Source organism: Festucalex cinctus, chromosome 14, assembly GCF_051991245.1.
Source record: "Festucalex cinctus isolate MCC-2025b chromosome 14, RoL_Fcin_1.0, whole genome shotgun sequence".
Lineage (NCBI taxonomy): Eukaryota > Metazoa > Chordata > Actinopteri > Syngnathiformes > Syngnathidae > Festucalex > Festucalex cinctus.
The window spans coordinates 9,603,788-9,627,805 of NC_135424.1; the positions used below are offsets into that span (position 1 = coordinate 9,603,788).

Here is a 24,018-nt window from a genome sequence, read left to right on the forward strand (position 1 = left end):
GCATCAGGGCAGAAGGGAAGGGAAGGAAGAAGTAAAAAAAGAAAAGAAAAAAAAGGTGGAGAAAAAAGGACAAAAATAGGCAAAGGAACTTTTCAGGTAGTTATTATGATGTATAGTGCGGTAAGAATTTTTTTATTTTTTTTTATACCTGTTTTTGATTTGTATGTACATACTCAAAGTACAAAGTACATACTGATCATGAAAGACATTCCATTCTTAGGTTTTTAATTAAGCATATGATATTGTAAAATAAGCATGTCACCACTGTTTTTTTTTTTTTTAACTATTCTATTGTAAAGTAAGATTTCATATTTTAAACCCCACAGAGTACGGGAATCATATCGACACCTTCTTAAAATAATCGCACAAGTCGTTTTTTGCAGAAATTATAATTTTTTGCCTAAATCACCTGCTCATAATGCAAATGGTTCGATTTTTTTGTTTCCTGAAAAATCTGAAAAAAAAAATCTATATATATTTAGGCAATTATTTTGAGAAGGTGCCGATTTGCATCATGAGCAGTTGAATTAGGCAAAAAATATTTTTTGCAAAAAAATGACTTAGGCAATTATTTTCAGAAGGTGGTTTTCTTAAATTATTTTTTTTTTGTGAATGGTTAAGCCCCATCATAGATGAGCCTATACTACCACCTAGTGTTAAGTACCTGGAGTAGAATTGGAAAAGAAAGTAAATAGCTTTTGAATTCTGTTTTTGGTTCATTTCCAAAAAGCATCGTGTCTATTATTTTGTGAAGCCAACAGGTGAGGTGTTGGTCAGCTTTAGCGCAAACAGGCTAACCAAGAAGGACAAGATAAACCTCATATTTCCACAAGGACGTCCTCAGGCTTGTCGGCTTCCGGTGCGTGCATATTTTGATCTATTGATAAGTGTGAAGAAAAAGTCTATCCAATGCATAATAAATGGATTTATTATATAAGGAAAGTAAGGGTGATTGTAAAGTGTTATTAACGTGTTTGATGTATACTTGCATACATAAATACATTTTTATTTGTATGTTTAATTTGAGTTAAAACAAATACAACGACTGAGAATCAAGAAGACAAAATAAAATGATTTTCATTTAATAATCAATTGTGTTACATTCTACTTTTGGACAATCATCAAATGATAATCATGAGTCAAGAGTTACTGATGATATGACGAAAGGGTTCGGGTGTACATGGGAAAAAAACACAAAAAAAACAAAAACAAACAGTTGGGAACTACTGATTTACAAGATACACTCAGAACAGCGGTGTTACAATGCGCCATTGAAGTTGTGAATATTTATGCCGCAGGAATCCAGACTTCATGGTATTGCTCCAGAGCCCAATAGGAAGTGTAACCAGCACCAGAGTATTGCTTGTTAACAAAAGACCTGTTAGCTTTAGTCAAGTGGTTTCGCAGCAGATTTGCATTTTGTATGCCTGCGTCCCTGCTTGGCCGTCCTCTGTATATTCTGCACAGGATGTAGAAAAAGGAAACACTAGATGTTAGATTCAGTTAATCTGTATTACCATTCAATGACTGACTTTCTATATGCTGCACATTCAAATGTCTGTTTCAAATTGTAAACTTCTTAATTTTGACCGTCATACTCATCATACTTGGAAAAGTATTGCATGCAAAAACAAAAACAAAAACAAAAAAAGAAAAGAAAACAAAAAAAAACAAAAACAAAATAAAAACAAGCACGACTTTACTTCTTACCTGACATAAACAACACCGGAAGGCCTTGTTTGTAAGCCCACATCTGGGTCACTGATATCAGCAAATTCTGTTCCTTTTGGAACATACCAGGACATGTTTTCAACATCATCTATGACTGTGATGATGACAGGCAAGCTGTCACACATTGGATTACCTGTAAGAATGAATCTCTGTATTATTAGAGGGCCATGAAACAGAAAAATAAAACTTGCAAAATGACAACCAATCTTTACAAAGATAAAACACAGCTTTGACTAACATTTATTTATTGCTCTGTATCAAAAAATAGGCATGATCAAAAATAAACTTTTGGCATTGATTTACAGTGCTTACTGATTCTCATAACTCCATTGACATGATTAATTATGTAATCTTGTTAAGCAGTACAACATTTGAAATCTCTGAGCCCTACCTTGATCCTTCTGTCTGTCACAAACGGCTTTCAATTTGGTAAATGCAGCCAGCACTCCAATATCGTCAAGTTTTTCTATTTGAGTGGTAATCCAATAGGTTTCATTATACATACGGGTTTCAAAATCCTGTAGACAGAATTCCAAAAGTTCATAAAACACTTTGCAACCATACCACGTAGAATTGAGAGTGGTTAAAAATCAGCAACTTACCGCATTTGCCGAAATAAGCGTGTATGTAGGGCATGGTTGTTCCGTTGTGCAAATATCTTCAATGCTAAAACTATGTGCTTTACACAGGAAAACAAGCACTAAAAGAGCAAAAAGAAACTGTGCCATCCTCTGTGAATCCGTCAAAACTGGATGTCCAAGCTTGTACAGTACCGCTATATCACAGCGAGAAGGCGTGTACAAGCCAAACACATGACAGCTATGAATGATGTTTTATTACGTCACATACAGCAATGTTTTGAACTACAGACTATAATGCTGTATAGTGAACATTGAAATTACACTATATAAAAATAGTTACATTATTTAAAACAAGTGTCAGTGCAAAACAGAATGTTCCTGGGCTTCAACAACATTTCAATAAACAAACACACACACGAGGTCAAGATGTTGAAATACTCCTGGAATTCTCGGTATTCATGCAACAAAGGCTGTAGAAAAAAAAGTGAACCGGTCGGTGCAGCTTTATCACAGCTCAGAGCTGATCTTTTGTAACAAGAACAAATGTTTGAATTGGAGGTTCTTGGACCGTTCTTGGACATTATAACAGTTTGACACAAGTGCAATATATGCACTGTAAAAACGGTAACTAGTAATTGTTGAGTTCATGCAAGTTTTAAAATTAAACCAGTCAACAACAGTAGGCAAAAGTTGAGAATACTCAAAAATCTCTTGCATCATGTTGCCTTGATATTTTAAGTTATCTCAACTACAGTGTTCCCTCGTTTTCCGCTGGGGTTAGGTTCCAAAAAATACCCGCAATAAATGAAATCCGCGAAGTAGTTAGCTTTATGTTTTACAATTCTTATAAATGTTTTAAGGCTCTAAAATCCCCTACCACACAATTTAGACACTTTTCTCATTGAGGCATTTACATGTTCTCACATTTCTCTCTTGTTCAAACATTGATAATGTTCAAACCTTCATAAATTTTATAAAATGGGTATATTACTGTAAAAAAATATGCAAAATTGCACTTAAAAAAAATCCGCGATACAACGAGACCGCGAAAAGTGAACCGCGTTATAGCGAGGGAAGACTGTACTTCTTCTTTTTTTTTTTTTTTGTTTCAATTTTAGATTACACAAACGAGCCCCTTAAAAAAAGCTCTTCACGCGTTTCAGAAACGTTTAATAAATGGCACGTTTTTCATTATATTTGAATGGATGATGTGGGTCCATATTTTACAAATTGTTTTACGACTTCTTCTTCTGATTAAGAACAAGAAACAAAGCACGGCTGATTCTAATCGTGTCACAAATCTGATACATAAGTGGTGTGAGGAGCAATTGACATTGGTTGTACTGTTCTACAATGACCACCAGATGGCGAACAAGGAGAGGCAGTAACGGGAGCGCATGCGGAGACTCCACAACGTGTACACGCCGGTTATTCCTAACTCTCTTTGCACCTGCAGCCTCCCCCTCGGATGCTCCTCTTCGCTGCGCAACGGTGTTAGGCACCTAGCGGCGCTTGGTGGGCGCGTATGGCGGCTTTAATGGACAGAGACTTGCACCTGCCGCCAAACCATTCAAGGTGTCAGACAGAGCTATGATGATATACAACGATATCATAGTATCAGGAGAGCACTGTGCGGTTGACGGAGCTGCAACATCCTAAATGACAGCTATTCCGATAAATAAAGAAGTGCAGGCTGGGGAGCCTGATCCAGGTTGGGTAAGCGTAGTATAGTCTTGTGAACCCTTTGGACAATACTTTTTGGCCCTTGTTGGAGTTGGAAAAGATGGAGAAAGGCACGGCGCAGAAGCAGCAGCCGTCCAAAAGGGCAGACAGTCACGCGGATGACATCGCCAAGGTACCCGACGAGGAGCTGCTCCTGTGGGGCAAAGACGAGCTGGTGAGACGGTTGCGGAGGACCGAGGCAGAGAAGAGGGGCGTCATCGTCGAGCACGGGAACCTGATGCGGGAAGTGAACAGAAGGCTCCAGCAACACCTTAATGAGATCCGGAGTTTGAAGGTGAGCTGGAATAGGCGTGAGTGAGCACTAAACAATTGTTAGAATTGGCTTTGAAAGATTGGGTACATGGCCCAAGTATATTTTTTATTGCAAGTAAAATAGTGACAGTGGGTTGTGGAGAGACGGAGGCAACACTTTGTAGGAACATGGCATTTGTCAGGGGGAAAAAAAAAAAAAGTCTCCCCATTCATTCAAGTTCTCAATTTAAAAACAAAAACAACAACAATAACTATAGTAAACAACTATAGGAAAAATGTGTTCTATCACATCAAAATACTTTTGTATATATATATTATGGGTGTTAATGGGTGTGATAGAAAAATATTCACCAAAACGTCTTAGGGTTCACACCTTAAACATGAAATAATGTTACATTAATGGAACATTAAACCATAATATTTTATTTCTATGCTGTTCAAACATGAAACAGATTACGACCTGTATAAGACTGAAGTTTCAGATAAATAATACATTTTCATACAAATCTTACACTTTACAAGTTTATTGATGAGTATTTTCTAAAGTTTAATTAAAAAAAAAATCGCAACAATCGACTTATAAATTCGTATCGGGATTAATCGGTATCGAATTGAATCATGACCTATGAATCGTGATACGAATCGAATCGTCAGGTACTAGGCAATTCACACCCCTAATATATATATATATATATATATATATATATATATATATATATATATATATATATATATATATATATATATATATATATATATATATATATATATATATATATATGGGCCAGATGTGTCAAACAGTTCAGAGCCACTGGTTCATCTCACCCCAGCCCTGAGAGCATCACAATGGTGAACACAGCATACACAGTATTAGTTACACACGAGCACAGTGGTCAGCTTTCCATGATCTAGCAGGTTTTGAACCTGGGGCGTTTTAATCACAGACTGCATTGCCACTTGCCGACAGCTCCTTTGTAAGACCAAATAAGCTTCATATTAAATACAAAAAAACCAACAAAAAACAAACAATTATTATCCTAACAAAGCATGTCATCCCTCACTGGTTGTGATCATATGTGTGAGCTTCCCTCTCTGTGTCTGTGTCTCAATTCCAGGATGTGAACCAGAAATTGCAGGAAGATAACCAGGAGCTTCGGGACTTGTGCTGCTTTCTGGATGATGACCGCCAGAAAGGGAAACGGGTGACACGAGAGTGGCAGCGCCTGGGCCGCTACAGCAGTGGTCTGATGAGAAAGGAGGTGGCGATCTACCTGCAGAAGCTGAAGGAGTTAGAGCAGCGGCAGACTGATGTTATGCGAGATAATTTGGAGCTCAAGGAAGTGTGCCTCATGCTGGAGGAGGAGAGGGCTGCGGCTGTTGCTTTAGGAGGTAGTGGTGGTGGGCATGAGGGGCCTGGCTGCAGGACTTCCATTGGCAGTCAGAGTAGCCTGTCACAGCTGGGGGGTGGGCTACCTGCACCTGGCCTGCTGCGTGATGTTGGCGACGGAAGCAGCACCTCCAGTACAGGAAGCACTGACAGCCCTGATAACGCCCAGCACAAACCCTCACCTTTGGGTTCCAGTGCTAGCCCTGGATCAAGATGTGCTTCCCTGGAACCCCCAGACAGACTGGGGAACATGTGTGATTCCACAGGCAGGAGGCATAGCTCTACTCCAGAATACCACACCTTTCCCCTGCCATGCCGCCCACGAGGGGGTTCCCTCACCAACCTGGACCCTCAAGACTTTGAAGGACACTGCCCGGAAAAACACAAGTCTCCCAAAAGGCAACCATGCAACTCCCACCGCAAGGCCTGCAGCTCTGACCTACTGGCCCAGAAGCAGTTATTAATTTTAGGGCAAGTATCTCCAGGGTGTGGGAAGGACATGGCCAAGTCCAGTCCCGAATTGAGTCAGAGACAGCGTGCAGATAACACCACGGGGGCAAGCTGTGGGAGTCCAGAGGCAAATAAATCAGTGCCGGGAACACCTGAGCATCTAAGAAAAGGGCGAGTGATTGTGGGGAGTCCGGAGTCTATACGACACCACCATCACTATAAAATCAGCCCTGGGCTGGAATACAGCAAGGGAGGGAATGGCGGAGGCTCCCCGAGCCAGGACGCAGTTCACAGGAGGGCTGCTGGAGAGGCGATGTCCCCCCAACACCAGAGTCTGTACAACGGTAGGCACAGGGTAATATTACTTTGTCTTTAAATTCATGTTGTGTTCTTCAGCCATGTTTTAATAGATGTTAGGCTACTTAATGCTGTGTCAGCATACAGTGGAACCTTGATTAAACAGACTTAGAGCTAAGAAGAACTAAGAAAAAATGTTACCGAGCAATTATTGATGCCAAAACATCGAGGTACGGTATGAGTCTTTCAAAAGCAAAAGAACAAAAATCTCTTAACTTTAATCATAGACCTTATTATTTAGAGGCATACAGTGCAATGGATTTAAAAAATGGCAATGCAAGTCTTGTTAGATGGCTGTATTTTTTTTTTAAACTTGTAATGGGATGTTTGTCCTGTTGTTTCTGCCTGTGTGGATAAATGCTGATGAAGAGGGGAAAATGGGTTATTTGGTTGTGCACACAGAAACAAATCAGAGCAGAAGATTGCCAGCGCTAATTAATAGGCTAACATTTTGATTGAGTGAAGCTTTCATGCAGCGATAATAACATTTTGATTTACTGTTGCGTTCAATCTGTTTAAGGAGATTTCTGCATTCTTTGCACAATTAAAACGCTTCCCAAGGATCAAGAAATACAGGACACCAGATTCTTTTTTTTTTTTAATTTAATGATGTTGGGCATTTGTGCCAAACAGTTAAATCTGTGTCTGTCCAGACCAAATAAATTTGGTCGCCATACGGAAAACGGACCGCTTCCCTTCTGCAGCCAGTCTGATTTGGGCTTAAGCCACATATGTTCAAGCTGCTTTTGCAAGGTAGACTCATAGGGCCCTATTTTTGTGCCTGGCACAAAAATAGTGCAAATAGAAGTATAACTGTACACATGTGGAGTTTTATTTCTCTTGGTGTTTTGCTTGACAAGCGCAGAATATTGTGGGATGGAACACAGCTGACTCCGACCAATAGAAGTGGCTCCCCTCAGTCCCATTTGCACACACAGTCCTCGACATTACGGAAACTGAGTTGGTGGAGTCCGTACATGCATTAGATTGACATGCACAAAGTGTGATTATACAAGTATGGGGATGATGTGCATGTGATGCGGGCAATTGGAAGCCACTTTGCACCCCCGGTTGTGCATATATGTTATTTACTGTAATGTTGTTTGTATATGCACTGCAACATAAACATTTTTTTTCCAGTCTGGTCACAGCAACATAGTGAATTGTGTCATTTGTAACTTAGCACCTTCTGTTTAGTAAACAGCTAGATAAGGCTTTAATGTCACAAATTTCTTAGTACAAAACGCGTAGTCGATGTGTTATTCTAGCATGGGTGCTCTTTGCATGAAAAGGCAATGTTGTCAGTGGCTGTTGCCTTAATACAATACTCTGGCCTCAGCAGAATAGGCACTTTTCTCATCCAGGTCAAGCGGAGAGCTGCTGGAGCACCCCAATTGGTGTATCTGTGCACGTGCCTCACACCCTGCACTTGGAATATAATTTTGGTAGAACAGTTTCTACTGGTATATAAAATATCACAAAATCATATAAATGTTTTGGGGAATTAGCATTGAGTTCAATTTAGGGCATACTGAATGTTAAATTTTCTATCACTCAGTCTCTCGTCAGTTCTTCCTTGCCTCCGTTGACTCGTGTTTGCTTATGTGATGTTGAGTTAAGTTCCGTTCATCTCTTAATAAGTGAGCTATGTAGTTCTAGACCCGCTTCATGTCTAAAGTGCATTGAGACAACTTCTGTGCTGTGGTTTGGCTCTCTATAAATAAAAGTAAATTGGAAATTTATTTGGTCTAATACATTCACAGGGTTCGTTCACCGTGGCATGGGCCCGAGGTCCATGTCAACCGTTTTTTCATTTACTTTTCTGTCAGACTGTTCTGCTTGTCAGATCACAGCTTCTTCTCTCCTCTTTAAGGTGACTTTGAGTCCAGCACCAACTTCACACAGCTTGTGATCCACTTTGGTCTGGTGGCCACACTACTTAATCAATTCCATCTATCTTTATCTGGTAGCGCTCCATGAAATGCCCCTCTCATTTAATTCTAATCTCCTATGAGAATTTGACATTCTCAACAGCCAGTTTTTTTGGGGGATATACGGACATAGCTCCTCATGTTACCCTTCCTGTATGTCTCACTGCCATGTTTACCCGCATTTGGGTCCACCCACAACTGAACCACACAATCTTGATTTCTTTAAGATGATAGGTGTTTCCTTTTACATTCACATATTCATCATAGCTAATATGCAGAAGTACGTGTAAGGTGTGTGGCATGTGTGAGGGGAATGTGTGCGGCGTTATTTTTAGCATTAGACAGGTTTTTAAGTAAGATTCTTTTGTTCTGTTCACTTTCGTGTGTTTTGACTGTCGCGAGCTGATTTAAAAGGGAATGAGAGGAGCACAACCACAATGCCTGTTTTTAATTACGGCAAGCTGTGTGCATCTGCAAAAATACCAAAACCCAGTCTAGCCTGCCTCTTAGCAAATTTAGACCGCACCTCGCGCGAGTCTTGCACTGGGCATGAAAATTGAGCCCATTGACTTAATCCTTAGATGCTCACTGAACTGACCTCATGTGAGTCCAGCGAATTAATAAAACAGTGTCAAGAATGATACATTTCATTTGATTTATTTATTTGTTAGATACAGGCTTTGAATAGCAAAAGTGTCAGTGGTATGCAGATCAACCAAAAATTGAGATCACCTGAATATTTTTCTTATGTACTATGAGGATCAAACTGTCCTTGCAGCATTAGATAATGACTCAGAGGGCATTATAACATTCTTACGAGAATGCAATCTGCTTCCTTGTGTCATGTGATCAGTTTCATGTTTTAATCCCAAAACTGTGAGCTCAGACTCATTACACTTTTTCCTCCATACAGTAATCTAATTCCCAACAGCAGCTTATGCAGAAGGCACATACACGAGCAGACGTGACCATCACAAGTTTAGCTTTGTTAGCAGTTTTGAAACAATGGATGATTTACATAATTATGAGGTCATTCTACAGGACCAGCATACAAAAAGCCAGTCAGATTTTCTAAAATTTGCTCACAACTACGATGACAAAAGTTGGGCACATGGAGCAAATTCATTGTGAATATCAAAACTAAAATGGTGGATAAAAAGGAAAAGGATGACGCATAGAACACAAATCACAAACGGGATCTCACATACACGTCTAGAAACACAAAGTAACATGATAATAATGGAGATAAACATTTGCAAACTACAACCACGTAATAACTAAGACAGAGACAAACTAACATTAAATAAAAACAAATACACTACAGGTCACTTGTGAGACAATGGAAGAAAGTAATAAACAATAATTCCGCGGCATCCTTTAGCTACAGTGCTGTCAAAATACCATTGGTAGAAACTCCACCCAACAAATATTGTCAAGGAGTCTCGGGAATGATCGACCAAACAGCAGAACTGGCAGGCAGAGAAACAGGAATGGCAGCATCTTCATTTTTCAGAGATGATACATGCAGAGTCAAGGCCAGCGAGAAAGACGAGAGGTGCAGAAATTGACAAAATGTTGTCAGTGAAATTGCTGGAGTGCGTTCAGGTCTCAAATTTTGCAGTAGCAGGCAGGCTTAGTTTTAGCCCAGTGCAGTCAGCAGCAGCGGCGATGGCAGCAGCAGTCAGCTTGCAAATGGGTTCAGCAGCACCTCCAAAACAAGTCTTGATAGATGTTTGGACACTAAGAAGATAAAAATATGTGATTTAAAGGAACATACGACTTTATTCCATGAGCTAGTGTGTATGAACTTTAAAAGTCAAACTATCAATGTCATCTGATTCCCTGAAAAAATGTTTAAATGATTAAATATCAAAATAATAACATACACTGTATGCTGCCATATTGCACATTTTTGCCCAGTCTACATCATCTTTGTGATGTATTGAGTGCGTGTGACATATACCTGCGCGACACGTTTCCAATAAACACATGAGGAACACACGTGTGTGGTTTTCGATTTTCAGTTTTAGAAACATTTTGTAAGAGAAAAATATTAATCACGGAGAAGTAGAAGAAAACAAGTCTGCAGTGGACTTGAGGCAAGTTCAATGAACAGGCGCACAGTAGGAAATCTCAGGTATGCATAGAAAAAGCTCAGACGACTGACAGAGCGACAGGATGTGACACATTTTTGACACTTCCCTTAAAAAATAAGTCACGTGTGAATTATTTTGTTCCCATTTTGTAGTATTTGATTACGCATTTGACTGATTGGGATGGAGAAGAGCAGAAACGCGCGCGCACACAAGCAACGATATGTTGAGGCATCGGCGTACCACTGTATTGCCGATATCTACAGCGGATGACGTCAAACGCAGTCAAATACAGTACTTCAAGAATATGGCACGCAATGTGAAAGCTCTTACATAAATATATACAGTATGTTCATACATTAATATATATACATCCTAAGCTTTTGAATTAAGAAAAAATAAAAATAATTTGAAGTTCTTTTGTCAGTTTTAATTTTGCTGCTTTTGCTGGTGTTTTAGATTTTTGCTGAGGTACGGTTTCAGTACTGGTATTGAGGTATTTTATGCAGGTGTAGTATTGAAGTCAAAATATTGGTATCGTGACGACCCTTGTGAGAAAATAACCGCTCAAGAAAATGGATGGATGGACTTAACATGCATGAATTTGGAATCTGGGAGAAATAAGGCATAGAAATTTGTCATCTCCCAACGGGTCTTTAAGACATTAAGATTTAATTCCCTTCTGGAAATTTCCCGTTTTGTTTTACATTGTTCCTCATTTGCTTGTCATCTCCTTTGGGTGGAACATGTTTGCCAGCAGTAACCACCCTTGACACCAGCCTTAATTAGGCCAACCATAATCAAAATGCAGCATTACAATTAGGCCACATGCAACTTGTTTCTCTTTTTGGATTGAAAGAAATCAAGAGTTCATGTGACTTGCAAGTGAGGCCTCTTTTTTTTTTTTTGTTACAAAATGGGCCGATTAGTTGGTGGAGCTTGTGAATATTTAGCATAAGAGTCATCCATCATTGACCTGGGGGCTTGCTGGATAACAAGATGGTAGATTACAGTGAGATCAGGAGTACACAAATAAAGGCAGGATGAACATCAATTTCCAGTCTATTATTATTTTTCCCATGTCCCACCAAAGAATTGAACTGGCAGTTTGTGCCGACTTGTTATATTGAGCTTTGTCTGTGAGGTTTATTGTGGGATTGTATTTATAATATAATTTTGTGTGTGTGCGTGCATGTGCATTTGTGTGTGTAATCAGATGTCCTGTGTTAAGTACCGCTGTGCTAACTAGGCCAACAGCTGCTTCCCTGCTCATTTATCTCCAGTCAGCTTTGATGCCCCCTTTTTGTCCTTATATTTCAACAAAGGGACACCTTGCAAAATGAATATGTTAATGCACCGTGACCATTATGGCCTGACAGAATGCACACTTTTATATCTTATTTTGGGGATGTGTACACAGAAACTCAAGTGCCCAGGTGAATGCTTAAAGCCCCTTTATATATATAATGTATAATAATGAAAATGGTGTGCGGTTTTGTGTGTGCAGTATGGAGGATATTGTATAGCATTTAATACAGCCACTGTTCTGTCTCTTTGGTGTTACTGCTTCAAAACCAGGTGGGGTTGAGGTGATATTTGTGTGTGGGTGTAGGCCTACTCTTTGATGGAAAACAGCCCTCTCTAATTCATAATTCTCCGTCTGTTCTTTCCTCGTCGAGAAAATAAAAGTGCAGAATGCTCAAAAATAGGCGCACAAACTGCACACTTACACACATGCTCTTCGTTCATCCATCCACCCTTGTCCATCATTCTCACTGACATGCACTGTGAGTGAAGTGAACCAGAGGACACAGCTGTGAATCAGCCCAGAGGCTTGTTTTTTCAGTCTGTGTGTGTGCATGTGTGTGTGCAGACTCTCGCTCTCTGATAGCATGGGCCACTGGGATGCTGCAAGAGGTACAAGCAGGTCACTGTGTGAATGAGGGCACGTTGAGTTTATGAGGAGGGAAGTTTGGAGCTACACGGTTTCTCTATGTGTCATTTCATAGTATGAGTCCTGTAATTTCCGTCTCTCTCACACAACACGGCAAGGTGTCTGCTTTGTGACAGGAACACTGAGCAGATGAAATGCACATAGGTGGCTTGTGATGCCCATGATGCTTGTCACATGGTCGAGTTCACAACTGCGTTGAGACGAACAGACGGTCTAAGAATAGCTCAGTTTTCCGTCACGTTCTGAAATTAGCAATGAAAAACCTTTTGAAGTCTCATCCCTACGACGTCCATGTGAAGTTTTGCAATTTGTGGAGCGGAGGTCTTGGATTTCTAAATACATAAACAACATATTACTAAGTGGCTGGCAGTGAGAAAGCAAGGCGCTACTTAGATTTGTAGGTAGATGAATAACCTTTGAACTTACAGCTGAGACGTTTTTGAATGAAATGCATCTGAGTTAGTTACAAAATAAGATGTTTACAGCCATAACAGATTGACACAGACTGACACATCTATGGCACTGTCAGCAAAGGAAAAGACAGGGAAGGAAGACTGGGAGGGAAAATTGCTGCCAGTGGCTGTCCAACTGTGACAGGAATCAAAGGGGGATCGACAGAAAAAGAAAGTGTTTCATATGAACGAGTGGAGCCACACGTTTCACTCTGTGTGTACCACGTATCTGTGAAAAGGTTGGATTCGTAGCAATTAAAAGACATTCTTTCTATCCTTACTCTAATGATTGACATTTATGCAAATACTTCTGCAGTGATTCATTAACTGATAAACCTCTTCCTTTTCTTTCTTTTTTTTGCAGTTCTGATATCTGCTGGCTGCTGCACTAACTCCTGCAGGAGTGTAAAGCTTTGGGACAGGTGAGCCCTTGAAGGAGTTCCCAGAGGCAAACTGTACCTATCACGTGTGAACGTACTGCAAAGAGTATATTGGGGCCTGTTTACTGAAGGTTTTCGTCGCCTTTGCATGGCGCTAACTGGTAAAACTGGAGCAATCCGGAAGCGCCTTCACTAAATACGCGCAGATGGGGAAATCCGTCACTAAGCGCGCTGCCAACCAGATTGCGCCACGGTGCGCCGGTGTTATTCGTGCGTATGTAAATTAGGTAATTTGCATACATTTGACGCAAAATATGCCCACCCCAATGCAAATGAGACTCATTGATATGCAGTGTCTAATTCACTAACGCCAGCGCAAATAGCCACACGGAGTTTGCGTGACGCAAATAACGTTTATGGAAAGCATGTATTAACCTGATGCAACCCCGATCCCGGGATCATGACAGCAGTGCATGTGGAACGGTGCACGTCCCTTTCTGGCTTATCACGCAGAGAGGAGAGAGCGAGGAGAGAGAGACATAGAGAGAGAGACAGAGAGGGGTTGTGGGGGGGGTGTTGGGGGATGGGGGAAATTTTCTATGTTGGTTTAGGACACAACGTAACCCAGCAATGACTGGGAGGCATTTTACGATCATTCTTACGTGCCAGATGCATACTGTACGCCCACGCCAACCTCTGAAAATATATTTTCAAAAAACGATCGCACCAATAATTTGTACTTTATGAATGGCGCTTTAAACACTTACTCCCGGTCCAACCTCGCTTTCTGATAATGTCATCTTTCTCGCAACTGTTACTAAAACAACCATGTTCTTGGCACAAATCCATTGCCATGTGTGGTAAATCAGGTGCAAATTTGTTCCCATGCTGTCAGTTTTGTGGGCGTGTTTGCGCCGGTATATGATTAGAGCAATATCCTTAGTGAATAGGTGGGTAACTGGGTGCAGACTGCGGGTGCAGTTGTGGTGCAATATTTCACGCTATTACCGGTCACAGCGCATTCTTAGTGAATATACCCCATTGAGTGTAATTTCTGACTAAATTAATTTCAAAGATCATAGCAGTTTCTGTATGTTCAACCACATGTAAATTCCCCCCCCCCCCATCTGAAAGAATATTATTAATTTGTCTATTATTGGACCGTAAGAAAACTTTACAAAGATAAGATTACTTAGTTGTGATTAACAATGGTGGTATTAAGTAAACAATATTTATATTATTTGATATGCCATTCTGTGTTGTTTCTAATCTTTTGACCCTGTCATATACAGCAGCTCAATGAGGTAAACAAAATATTACATACTAAGATACATGGTTGACATCGGGCGGTGCAACAAATGTTTAATGCTGTCCTTTAGCATGTGCCACACAGGCTTACGAGAAAAACAAGTGTGAAATTGTTTTTGAAGCAAACCATCATCGATAGAAATGTAAATTTACTCCTTTTTACCCGACATTTTCTTCAGACATTTGGAGAATAGTCGTTGTGGTCTGTTCACACATCAACCACAGGTTGTGACCATCTCCCTTGTCAGTGAATTAATAGTCAGTTTTCCACAACATTCCGATACTAATACATTTTACACTTGGTCATTTAAAAGTTTAAGGCCACTAAACTCTACTGAGTGCAACCCTTGTGTTACCCTCTACTTCAACCATCATCCGGTGTATGCGTGTGTGTCACTATGAGAGGTCACCTTGCTGTGACTCTGGTTTTAATGCACTGACCGCTGGTGAGGGATGGTAGCAGCTTAATATTTAATGACAAAGCATCTCCTAATGGCTGAGTAAATCAGTCTCCATCTATCCCTCGGGAGTAAGGATCCTTGCATTCTGCTGACCACACACACACCAAAATCTTACAACCCACACATTACATGCATACACATGCAGTAATTTCACTCTTTTTTTTTTGTGTCTTCCAGCTTTGATGGCTCCTGACCACACATGCCTCTCGATCAGATGCTGCTTGACAACACATACTCCAGAAAGAAACGAGAGAGAAGAGAATGTTACTGGCACATGTATGGATGGAAGGACACGTGGATCAATGCACAACTGAACGGTTAAATGGTTGTGAAGCTGTTAATCAATCAGTGGAGTTTGAAGGAACTGTTGCCCTACTGGCTGCTGCTGTGCACTTCTGTTAACTACCACAAATGAGTGCAATCACTTTTTTTTTTTTGTATATTGTGACACACCCACGTAGGAATTGCCAAATGTAAGTACCTACAAACAATGACAATTCTCAATACAAAACAGTCCTATTATATATTATTGTTCGGTTAGTGGTTGACATATATCTAACTTGTGCTCTGTTGACCAGACTCAATTCCAAGTACGCCATTCCTAATTGTCCAATGTGATATACAATACATTCGGGCTGTCAAAGTTGAAGCGTTAACGTTGGAGATGAATTAAAATTATTTTAAGCATTAAAAAAAAAACATCAACTGTTTCCTTTGCCTGCGATTGGCTAGCAACCAGTTCAGGGTGTCACGACCTGTGTCTGTCACTCACACCATGGTTAACCGATGTGATCGAGAGAGGCACTGGGATTGGCTCCAGCTTGGAAAGTCCATCGATTAATCCAGCACCATGTTATCCCAAATTCAGCACAAAATGATCAAGCCACCAAATCTGTGATCATTTATATTTATGCGATATGCTGCTTCATGTTTTGGCTAAAGCACCACAACCTCGGTCTCAAATTTGATTTCAATTTTACTCTTCATTGGGGCTTATAACTTATTAATACTGAATATATGTGATCAGAAAGATAGTTGTTTGCAAATAAGTATTCTTTATAATTTGGGGAGGAATGTCTATATTTTAATGAAATATGATATGCTGTAATGTTAAAGCAATACAAAATAAATTCATCTTCATTTTCAGCGATGAAGTGGACGTACAATTATGCATATCCAGAACCATCTTTTTAATTGACAGATCATGCATTAGTTATTCATAAGTGTTTAGAAACGCCTATCTGATTAAAAACAAGACGTTGTAGTCGAGACTGGAAATTAAAATGATGTGATTTAAGTTGTGTGTGAAAGCAGAACACCCAGACAAAATCCACATTGACATGAAGAGGACAAATTCCACACAGAAAAGCACCAAAATTGGTCAAGACCAGAAGTGCGAGATGGAATAAAACATTTTTCAAAATCACTATTACACCATGCCGTCCATAGGAAGCTGCTATGAACCAAATCTGAAAACTTAAAAGAACCGTGTAGCAAAAACTATTTGCTGTTTGTGAGATTTGTGAAAGGGAGCTCAGGTTCTGCAAGAGTTTTTTCTTATGGTGGTGATTTATTTTCATGGCTGACAACAATTCTGGAAATGAGCAAGAACCAAATACATTATGATTATTTGTCCATCCTGTATAACCTTGTGCGCCATTTTCATTGATGATTAAAATGAAGAGAATTATGATATGCTATCAATAGTACCGTATTAGTGTGATAAGTTAACAGTAATACTGTAAATCTGTGCAATTTCATAAATATATGTAAACCATAAATTATTATTTTTAACTCCTCACTATATATTGCTATTATATATGTTATACCCAAAATTGTACGTAGAAACTAATAAAGTGACTTTAGATAAAACATTTTTTTTTATTTGTCATGGCTTGTGTTTTTCAATAATTTCCTGCTCATATATTTATTTAGAAAAAAAGTAAAACATTACAATTGTTCTTGTTGCTATAACAGAACAGTAAAGATCATAGAAAAGTACATGTAAAATGATAGTGTAAGTAAACAATATTGCTACAGGAAGAACAGTAACAAGACGAAGCCTCCAAAATACTGTATGAGATTCATGTCTGCCTGCAGCTGGTGTGTGGGTGGAATATGTATCTTCTTCTTTTTTTTTTTTTTTTTAGTCCACAACATTATGACCAGAGGATGTGATGCTCCACATGACTGTTCAGCATGAACAGATGCAATCTCCATAACTACCATTACAAAACTACAAAAGGTACCCAATGGCAGCAATCCTCTACCAAGGTGACAACATTGTGATCTGAATCACATTGTAAAAAAAATCATAAGAGCAGCTTTAATCCTATTGTTATATGTATTAAAAATATTAGATTCTATTCATAAAATAATTGTGCTATAAGCACAAAAAAATAAATCACTCTGTTATATTTATGTGCCCAAGGTAAGTCTAGTGCGGCTGTTTTGTGCCGTTGTGGGCGTGAACACAGCCAATTTGATTCACTTCAATTCAAGCCGCTCTTCTCATTCCCTTTAAAACTGGCGCACGGGAGGTACATTACTTCACATCGTGGAGGAAGAAATTGATGAGACAAAATGCGCTGATAGGGAACTGCAAGCAGACTTCCACGGGTGACTGATGTAAAGCTGTGTAAAGCAAGGAGATCACAGATTTGTGAAGTGGAAAACATGGAAACCACCTTTCACCACTATCGTTCATGTCCGTGAGCTGCATGCATTCATTCGCTTCCTGTATGTTTTATTACTTTAACATATTAACTTAGATTTACTGCATGCATACATACACAGTTGTTAGGAAAGCATTTTTTTTTTTTTTTTTTTTTTTTAAATTGTGTATCATGCGTTTGTGTATCATGGGTCCTTTTTCATCCTTGTCAATTCTAATTCCCTGGCACGTGAAGCTTATTAATAAATTCATGAATCTCATTAATACATTACAGTATTTCCATTAATAAATGATTCTCATTAATAAATATGTAAATGAGCTTAGCTGTCGCTATTTTCGATTTGATATATAATATATTCTACAATGGGGCAGTCTTGCTGTAATGTTCCTGACAGAATTTCAGAATTTTAAAATATGAACATTCAGATAAATTGTTCAGGTTGGCAGCTCTGCATACTGCACGTACTGTGAGTGTGTACGGTATATATTCAGAATTGTATGAAAATACCATTGTGCCTATACACACGGCTATGCCATCAATAACATCTATAGTATATGCAAATACTTTATGAAAATAAGCAGATTTTTTTTTTTATTCATATATGCAGCTGCAAAAGGTTGAATTTGGCTAGAGAGCCGTCAGAGAAAATCATAGCACAAATATTTATAAGCTGGAAAGATCCCAGAAATTTGAATACAGACAAGCCAGTGCAGTGCTTAGCTGAGCACGAAGCCCGAATGTACCAACCTTTACTTGTACATCTCATACACTCAGTATCCATAATGACACATTAGCATGACAACAATAGACAATGCAATATGTTGTTTTACTGTTTGGCTACCTTTGTGTTGCATTATTGCATTTGTGTTGCAACAGTTATACAGAATTTACTTTATAAGCATTTCTTTAAGTTCATAAGCTCTGATGTGATTTGAAACAGTTTACATTACAGTAATCTGTTAAACAATCACTCCCAGCATGCATTACAGCTGGGCTGTTTTTTGTTTTGTTTTCAATGTTATTTTTCATGGGTCAATGCAAATGATGCAGTTTGTGGGTGGGTGAGGGGCAGAAATAGGAATTCCCACTAAAGTGATGCATACACATGCTGAGACTTTCTGTCACTGCACCAAGATGTCAAGATGAAGATGTATAGCCATGGTGAAAACTTTCCTTGTATATCGCAGCAATTCCATGCTTCGATCCATCCATTTTCCACACAGCTTATCCTGTTCAGGTTCATTGGGAGCAGGAGCCTCTCAGCTGACTCCAGGTGAAGGTCAAACGACATCCTGGACTGGTCGCCAGTCAGTCACATGGCACATAGATAGAGAACACACGTACACACTCATATTGACACCACGCTCGCCTGCACAGAAGTCAGGTGAACGTACCACTACAAGAACAATTCTGTATACTTTGCAAAGATACCCACTCATAATCATGCAGTAAATGAATGGCTACAGTAAAATGATATATTTCCATATTTTGAATTAAATGCCTCTAAAGCACAGGTCTCAACCTCCAGTCCTCGAGGGACGCAGTCCTGCATGTTTTAGAGGTTTCCCTCCTCAAACACACCTGATTCATCAGCAAGCTCTGCAGCAACCTGGTAATGATCCTCATTATATGATTCAGCTGTATTTGAGGAGAGAAACCTCTAAAACATGCAGGACTGCGGCCCTTGAGGACTGGAGGTTGAGACCTGTGCTCTAAAGTTGTAATTTGTGTTAAAAAACAAAAAACAAAAAAAAACAGATAGAAATATTTGTTAAAAAATGTCTCTGTTCCAGATCCAGGTTGATTGCATTTTAGCCTTAAACTCAAATAAATAAATAAAGTCAATACTACTGTAGTTAGTCAGCAGCAATATTACTGGCATTCAGCAAAAACTCATTTTAGAACTAAACAACAAACAGCTGACAAAGAAGGATGAATCCATCATGTCAAACCACACTCAACCCTGCGCTAAGAATTTTAGTTTCTGCCCCCCCCCCGGTACGGCCAGAAGTGGAAAAAAAAAAAAAGTTTTTTTTTTGTACAATATACTGTTGAGAATGTGACATAAGTCATCATCATATACAAATAAAACTTACTTACTTACAAAGTCAACACACTGGGGTTTACTGTGAAACATAAGTGATCATAAAAAGTGTAATTAAAAAACAAACAAACAGTTATACCAAACATAGTTTAAGTAATTAGATTTACTTTGTGTGCTGCAAACGGCCATTTCCGTCGTTTCTTGCCAAATCCCAAATTATGGCCATAATGTCCTGTTCTCTTTCTTGTCTCTCTTTGTTCTGAATGGTCAGTCAGAAGTGGTAAATGGGCAGCGGGGCAGATACTACATGTAGGCACACGTCTTGTGCATGAGTCGCTCACATCCGTAACACACGCGCGCACTCCTTTCTGCCTCATTGACTGCACTTGCTCTTACATAATAGATTACTGAGCCATGATCAACTGCTGGCAACATCACAATGCAGCCTGTTCCTGTGTGTTGTAATAGACAAATAATATTTAGACTTTCCTGTTAGAATTTAGATGATTAGTATTTATGGATTTGTGAAAATAATACGCTCTAACCACAAAGCTTTATCCCACAAGGGGCAATTTATTCGTAGCTTCCCAGTTTGCATACATACTGTACTTGTGGTTAGTTTATGACTCAATAAATGAATATTAAGAAACACATTGAAGCACAGAGTGAGATGTCCGGGCCTAAGGAGGCTCCAATCTGTAGGACAAAATAAACAAGGTACAATAAGATAAAAGCAAATTGTAGAAAACTAACTGGAACTACATTTTATGTTTACGAAACTAAATAAAATAGAACTAACTATAATTATAGCAAAAATGTCCTTTGTTTTAGTCTTTGGTAATTAATTTAATGCATGAGCCTTTGGGGATGATTTTAAATGTGACTTTTAGTAGATTTATTTTGATATAAACCAGAATAATGATGTTTCGCCCATGGTGTTGCGCACCAGTAATACACAATTTTAAAAAAACAAAACAAAAAAAACCAAAAAACTAATACTGAAACTAACTAAACTAAAACTAAGCATTTATTAAAGAACTAAATCTAATAAAAAAGTAACAGAACCACCCTGAAAAATAATTAAAACTAACTAAAAAACTAAAAACTAAAAATAAAAACTAAAATGAAAAATTCCAACAAAACTATAATAACCCTACTGCCATATTACAAATAAATTGGTTTATATACTTTAGCATTTTTCTGAATATGCAAAAGAACAAATAAATTACTTGTACACTTTTTAGGACTAAACACAATTTCTCTTCATAACATTATGTGGCCCTTGCGTCCTTCTGATTTTCTTGATGTGGCCCTCAAATGAAAAAGTTTGGACACCCCTGCTCTAAAACATGTTGCGTTGAGTTAATGAAACTTTCCCTGAGCTTTCAAATTATGTCAGGGTCCCCCTGTGCTCAACAAAAAAGAATTATGTGCCCTGTTTTGCTTGAAATGGGCTGTTCTCATCCCCAAGAAAGCAGGTTTTGAAAACACATCACTGGGACTGGGTGACAGGACATCTTTTCCTTTCAATTGCTTTCATGAGCCTGAGCTATGGTAGCAAATATGTGATGAAAAAACACGCACGGCAAAAAAAAAGAAAAAAAGTGGGGGGGCACAGCCACTACACCAACATTAAATTTTGATGTCAAGTCAGGGGCACAACAATATCATCCTGTGGGCTTCAAGTTTGAGACCACTGCCCTACTGCATGAATAAGAGAACAGCAATCTGCTGAGCCCATCTCCACACCTCTCTCTCTCTTCCAAAGCCCACAGCAAATCACATCCATCTTCACAGAATCACTAGATGGGAAAAAAAAAGACAATTTTTGGTAAGAAAATGCTGATCTTGAGTGAAATTCCAACATGTCAAAAACAGTATGACTTCTTTCCTCCAAATTGTATTCTTCTTGTTTACAGTGTGTGCGCAGTTTCTATGCTTACAATATGATCAAACCTACTTTCAGGGTTGGACTTGCACTTTCATTGTGTTTATTTTTGTTCACGCCGTCCCCAGTGACCACCGTATCGACTCGTCGTTGGGTCGAGTTCCAGTCGTCCAACGGGTGCGTATTGCGAATAATGCTGCGGAATCATTTTGTGACAAAACTCAGAGACTTTCTTCAGACCACAGTGATCATTTTATGATGGATTAAGCCAGGCAATAATACAAATTATTTCAACATTCAAATAATTGACTGAATGAATCAATTTTTATTGGACTAAATTCAGCTTAAGACATATTTATCACTCAGCAGTTTAAGTTATCAATTGCAACAACATTCCATTTCGTGTTTTTTTTTCATTGCACGTGGTAGTTTCACAATTAAGCCAATATCCTCAGGAAATACCTCAAGCAATAATCAGCATTAAAAACACTTGGGAACATGACCAAATAGGTCAAAGCGTTGTGCAAACTTGAGTTTAGCTTATGGCCAAGAACGAGCCAATAAAACTGCATTTCAAAATAATGTTCTGTTTTTGTTCTTTGACAAACTGAGTTTTCTCTCGCAGCTTCACAACTTCATCTATTGCGGATTTAGCTCACTGTTTTGTTGTGCTGTTTATCTTCCTTCTAACTAACTGTTTGGAAACTCAGATCGGCGTTCAAATGTGCAATTGAGATATTCAGTATGCCCTGAAAAATTGAGTCTGGAGCCCAGTGCATCAAGAACTATGTAAACCGTCGAAGCAGTGTTCACATATTAATTTGAACGCAGCGCGCTTTGCTCCAGCACACAAGGACAATTAAGCGTCTGATTAATAACTATGCTAAATTTTCTCTTTTAGTTTAAAATGACTTCCTTTAACTACAATCCCATGTCGCATTGTGGTGAAAGGTACAATTCTGGTGTCTTAATGCACCTTTTGGCTAAGTAAATTCTTCTTCTTCTTTTTCTCGATTGACTGGCGACCAAGTTAATTAGTGGTAGGCACCAGGTCACATTATATAAGAAAGGACAAACAGAATATAAAAGGGATAAATGGTAAATTCATCAACGCCACCTTTTGAATTTCACTTGACACTACCGGTTCCTTGTTCAACAAACATTCACTTGAGCATTGCAAATGGGTTTCTTCTAGAAACCAATATATTGTATTGTAAAAGGACACAGACTAAACAAGCAATCTTTTCTCTCTTAATATAATCCTGACATCAGCCTCTTCCTGTGTTTTCACCTGCACGAAGGATACAATTTGAAAGATTTTCTCGCTGTAGTAGTGGAGATGAATAGTCGTGGAGGAAATGAGGACTATGGATTTCGAAAGACATGCTGACATTAGCCTTCAATGGTCTGTTGCTCTTTCATAAATCAGACCGTATGTGATGTTCACGTGAGCAAGCACTGTCACCAGTCAGTCACAGGGCACATACAAACAAACAACCATTCACGCTCATATCAGCAATTTCAATTAACTCATTGCCTGCCATTGACGGAAAAAGACGTCAAATAATGCATTTTTGCTGGGCTGGCAGTGAATGTGTTAAACACAATGTGCCAATATATTTTGTGATTATATTGCAGCATCCTTTTTTTCCTTTTTTCTTTTTTAAGGCAAATTTTGCTTAAAAATCCGTCAATTTTGGTTACATCTCATCTTAACTCATTGACTGCCATTGACGGAAAAAGACGTCAAATAAGGCATTTTTGCTGGGCTGGCAGTGAATGTGTTAACCTAATGCAAAATGAAATGCTGATTTGAATTGATTTATGGACGTTTTAATTTTGCAGTTTTCCTGGTTTAGGCTGTGCCAGAGTTCTGTCATATACCGAGGACCTCCATACTTAAATTGTAGTCATAGTTCATGTTATTTAAAACAGACATTGTTAATAAAATACAAAGAGGGCTGCACATTTGCAGGGTTATCATTCTTTCTCACATTAATCAACAATCTGGTTACACTGAGAGCAGGATAAGATTTTATCTTATTTTTGGATTGTACGTTACCACTCACACAATGACAGTTATGAGCACGGTGTTGAGCAAACTGCACAGTATGTATGGCCCAAACTGGCACATGTATGACTGCACTCCTTCAGTCGGATCAAATACATGGTAGAGGGTGCCAATTACAGTCATAAAAAGTGTCAAATTTCTTCATCAGACAATGAACAAATCGCATTCAATTAAACTCATACAGCCACCTAATGGGAGCATTGGTGAGTTGTCACAACAGTGAATCACTCACATGATTTGTTTGACACAATCTTTTCACC

At 38.9% G+C, this 24,018-nt stretch overlaps 1 protein-coding gene and 1 long non-coding RNA gene across 3 annotated transcripts; one reads left to right on the top strand and one right to left on the bottom strand.

Annotated features, from left to right (window-relative positions):
• Positions 1-910: 910 nt before the first annotated feature.
• On the bottom strand, positions 911-2,503 carry LOC144001279 (uncharacterized). The gene is made up of 4 exons (XR_013278427.1): positions 2,334-2,503; positions 2,123-2,249; positions 1,711-1,864; positions 911-1,459 (listed from the first exon to the last, which is right to left on the bottom strand). It is a non-coding gene; the product is annotated as an uncharacterized LOC144001279 (long non-coding RNA).
• Positions 2,504-3,773: 1,270 nt separating this feature from the next.
• LOC144001747 (uncharacterized) lies at positions 3,774-16,908 on the top strand. Of its 2 annotated transcripts, none has more exons than XR_013278579.1 (4): positions 3,774-4,329; positions 5,423-6,499; positions 13,296-13,353; positions 15,258-16,908. XR_013278579.1 is itself a non-coding variant. In XM_077496295.1 (4 exons), the coding sequence occupies exons 1-4, from the start codon at positions 4,096-4,098 to the stop codon at positions 15,271-15,273; spliced, it is 1,374 nt and encodes a 457-aa protein (XP_077352421.1). In that variant the 5' UTR covers positions 3,774-4,095; the 3' UTR covers positions 15,274-16,907. The 2 variants fall into 2 exon arrangements, 1 of the variants encoding a protein (XP_077352421.1); XM_077496295.1 differs by having other exon boundaries at positions 5,423-6,488; positions 15,258-16,907.
• Positions 16,909-24,018: the final 7,110 nt, after the last annotated feature.